The sequence below is a fragment of the Colletes gigas genome, unplaced genomic scaffold (assembly GCF_013123115.1).
Source record: "Colletes gigas isolate AHSC1104 unplaced genomic scaffold, ASM1312311v1 Colletes_gigas_Sc00008, whole genome shotgun sequence".
Classification (NCBI taxonomy): domain Eukaryota; kingdom Metazoa; phylum Arthropoda; class Insecta; order Hymenoptera; family Colletidae; genus Colletes; species Colletes gigas.
In genome coordinates, this window is record NW_025106637.1 from 486,864 (window position 1) to 490,922 (window position 4,059).

General features: G+C 36.6%; 1 protein-coding gene across 2 annotated transcripts; it reads right to left on the reverse strand.

Annotated features, from left to right (window-relative positions):
* Positions 1 to 201: 201 nt before the first annotated feature.
* Positions 202 to 2,113, reverse strand: LOC122397064 (p21-activated protein kinase-interacting protein 1-like). 2 transcript variants are annotated; one of them, XM_043395909.1, is made up of 3 exons: positions 1,918 to 2,113; positions 1,502 to 1,664; positions 202 to 1,418 (listed from the first exon to the last, which is right to left on the reverse strand). In XM_043395909.1, the coding sequence occupies exons 1-3, from the start codon at positions 2,014 to 2,016 to the stop codon at positions 202 to 204; spliced, it is 1,479 nt and encodes a 492-aa protein (XP_043251844.1). In that variant the 5' UTR covers positions 2,017 to 2,113. The 2 variants fall into 2 exon arrangements, with proteins under 2 accessions (XP_043251844.1, XP_043251845.1); XM_043395910.1 differs by lacking the exon at positions 1,918 to 2,113 and adding an exon at positions 1,798 to 1,855.
* Between the last annotated feature and the right edge of the window lie 1,946 nt (positions 2,114 to 4,059).

Here is a 4,059-nt window from a genome sequence, read left to right on the forward strand (position 1 = left end):
TTAAACAGACTTTTGTTGGTTTTCAACGGTCATCCGCGTACACGTTACATTAATCGTAAGAAGTTTCAAACAGACTGATTCGTAGGAACTAGCGTGTAACCTAGAATACTTTTAGATCATACGTTTTAATAGGATTTACTATCTGTAAATATTATACAGAAAGCGAATAAAATTTTTTAAACCGATCCTGGAGTTTTAATTTCACTGCTTTTTCTTCTTCTTTGTCGGGATTGTGATAGCTTCATCCACGACTGCTTTCTTTTTCTTTTTCTTGGAAGAGATCTCGTCGTTCTTCAACGATCGCATCAATTTCTTCGTCGGTCTATGAACAGGTACACTATCTACTTCCCAAGCTTGCAGAGAGGACTGTTTGCGTTCGCATTCCACCGTCGAAGCACTTCTCTTTTTCTTTTTACCAGAACCGTTGTTCCTATCCTCCACGTTCGAGGATTTCTTCTTTTTCCTTGGAATGCTCTCGACTTCATCTTCTTCCAGCTTCTTCTTCTTCAAGATCGTTTTGAATCTTTTCTTATCCGAGACGTTTGGAGCCTGTTCTTCTTCCATGCGTCTTTTCTTCTTCGATTTCTTCCCCGTCGATACCGTTCGCGAATCGTCGATCGGCGTTACCTCCCAATCACCCTCCTTTTCGATCACGACCTCTTGTCGAAGTCGAAATTTCTTTCTCTCTACTACTTTCTCTTCCTCTTCCGCTTTCGCTTCGTCAACCTGACTGAGGCTCTTATACGGCATCGCAAGAGCCAGGCAAGTAATTCTAGCTGCACAATTAACGCTTTGCAACATATCCAATCTATGCTTGCTGTATTTCCAAAGTTTAATCTCACCGGAACTCGAAGCGGTAACCAACAAATCATTCTTAAAAGCCATACATTTTACTCTAATGTCGTGCCCTATCGCGTCAACGGTCTGCACGGATTTCTCGAGATCGTAGAATTTGATCCGACCATTATCCAAACCGACGGCAATTAAATCGTCTCTTAAAAATTCCACGCAAACTATCTTTGAATCGAACTGAATTTCGCTATCGACCCCTGCTAATTCTATCGAATATATATCTATTCTTTGGTTTGCAGCTAACAGATACTTCTCGCCGTTCGGGCTCCATTTTAATACGGTAACGTTGCGTGCGTCCAGTTTCAATCTGGGCACTAAGTTTGTGGCGTACGCTTGTCTCCCTTTTATTAAGTTCCAAGTACGAAGAATACCGTCGGCTCCTGTAGATAACGCGAGCTTTCCTGTAGGGTGTATAGCAAATGTATTTACAGCCAAACCTTTATGTGGCTTCAGCCACTGTTTCTCCAATTGCCAATTACCGCATCGGACGGCAGCTATGGTACCATCGTTACTGCATGAGAACATATGAGATGCTTCTGGAGTAAATGCAATGCAATTCACAGTATCTTTAACAAAAAAAAGAAACAATGCCGTATTAAAAATATTTCAGTGATAGACTATGACCTTCTTTGTAAAAGTTTCTGCTTACCATTGTGATGTACTAATTTGCCAGACTGTATTCTGTAATGCATATCATACAAACAAATGGAATCGTCTGCTCCACCGGAGGCCAAATAATGTTTATTACTTCCAATGCTACGTACACTGGCTACATGACTGTGGGTTGCAAAGCTCCTTTCCACCGTGTACTCCTGAAAATTTACGAAATAATTATTACATACCAATACGAACCAACGACGAGAGTTGATCTTCGACACTCTTTAATTTATATCAATCAAATTGCGTAAAGAAACGTGATAAAACTATTCTCAAAAGTTTCTTAACCTCGATCATGTTCGAATTACTTCGAATCTGTGTTGCAACACGCAATAACATTTGAAGTTTACTATTACGTTTGATGTACGAAACATAACCTACAACGTAACTACAACAATTGATACTCACGTTAACAATGTTGTTCACTTTGTAACCGAGCAAGTATTGCTCGTACGTTCCTACAATTATTTCAAACGGATTCGAAACGTTTGCATCTAAACGCACCATTGTTCTTAAACTTCTCGCCAACTTATGAGATAAAAACTTTTAGCGCGAACGCATGGCAATCCGTTTGTCCGACTTGACGAGTAACCAAACTATTCCGGTTACCGGCAACAATACTTATTGTAATTAATACGTAAAAGACACGTCACAACCATAGACTAAGTATAGAATAGAACTATCATCCCACACACTTTTGTATTACGTAGTTCAAGCACAGACGAGATATACGAATAGATCTTACATCTTATGTTCTTTCATAGTATATGGCGTCCAAATTTTTCGACGAAAAATTTTTTCAAATCTTCCCAAAAAAATTATTTTTAGTTATGGGGGTCAATAACAACCATTTTTGGTCAATAGACATACCCACGATATTGCAGACTAAAGAGAGATATGCGAAGATGCTAGGAATATTGTTATAAGGAATTGTAAATGTTGGATTAGAAGCAGAGATAAAATTTGAAAATTACTGATGCTAGCATAATCTATCTGGGGAAGCATTTTCAATACTTGTATGCTATGTTATTGTATTGTATGTTAAGTATGCAGCTGTATCAGGGTCCATGGATCTAGATCTATTAGATTATGATAGACTTATTTGGTCTGTTCTGACTCTATGAGTGCAATAATGAGCCCTAATAATACAGATGTTAATGTTAAAACTAATAAGTATATATTAGACCTCATAATAAGATCTCTGTATTATAGAGTTGTTTCTAGTCAACCACAAATCATTTATTGCAAATAAAATTTTGACTACTAAGAGTAGTATTCCTTTTTATATGAATTTATGCATATTGGTTGAACCTGAACACAAGAGAAGTATATAAAAAGTACGCAGTTCTTCATAATTGCATTACTTTTTAATTTAAAATATATAAACTGTACATATATTTATAAGTGGTATATATTCATGTGATTTTTTATATAATATGTGTGAGCATGATAAATTAATAGTAAATCTAACATATTTTTTACACGTGGCAGTTGAGACGATCGAGAAAATATTTCCTTGTGTCCAAGAATTGATAGAATTTGGTAGAAACATCTGCATAGTTTTACTAGTTTCGTTCGTTTATGTTTTCTAAACCGACGTTTTTTTCTACAATTAATTGTATCCTACTCAGTCCTTTCTGAAAACACAAATGCAACATAGCATGCTCGATTTGAAGTAAATAACATACTTCTGTAATTTCGTCAAATGTAAAAATGAAACAGACGGTAAAATTAACATTAATTATCCTCTTTCGACGATCATCGTGCATCATTCGTAAACTTGTTTAAAGGCGGTTGTCTTTTACGCGTATGAAAATTATAACGAATCATCCGTTAAAAAATAAATTTGTACCGTTTCGTTGAATAAGAAATTTTAGAAATCTTTCAAAATGAATTCGTACGTGATTACCATATTAGCTTATTAATTTCGTAGATAACAATGTCATCCGAACGTCATAAATTTTGTAAACGTAGGTAAATCATGGGTGTCGAGTGTGTCGGTGTGTGCGTGTGCTTTTCTTACCTAAACGTTCGCAAATGTATAAATTCATCATTTATGCACGAAAAGCATCCTTTTACGCTTAATTACGAATATACTGATTTCAATCACATTGCAAGTATAAAATAAGATAAAGCACTGTCTCGAGAAGAACGATCAACTAAGAAGGACTTAGAAAAACGAATACGGACGTAAGACGAATTAAGTTACGGAGCGATCGGTTTTTCGCGTAATTTAAATTAGTAAGATATCCGCCTGTAGAATATTTTATATCCTCGCTTATTGGCCCATAGGCGACTTACACGCTAAAGTAGGTTTACCGGGATCCTCCCGACTGTACAGAGCGTTCTTTATAAATAATTCTTATAAATTATCGTTAGTCTACGTTTCCGATTTCGACATAAAAATCATACAATGTACATAATATTTCCTGACGGTAGTCCACCTTTAATACTGCGAGCCCCCCATCCCGTTACCCCCCCACCCCCTATCCCGCCCCTTGGTTTGTGAATTCCTTAAAAACATTGTTCAGCCAATTTTGTTCAGTGACA

Coding starts and splice junctions, on each gene's coding strand:
- LOC122397064 (XM_043395909.1), bottom strand. CDS start 2,016: ATGGTGCGTTTAGATGCAAACGTTTCGAATCCGTTTGAAATAATTGTA. Junction 1,665..1,917: donor AAGTGAACAACATTGTTAAC/GTGAGTATCAAT, acceptor GTAAATTTTCAG/GAGTACACGGTGGAAAGGAG. Junction 1,419..1,501: donor CAAATTAGTACATCACAATG/GTAAGCAGAAAC, acceptor TTTTTGTTAAAG/ATACTGTGAATTGCATTGCA.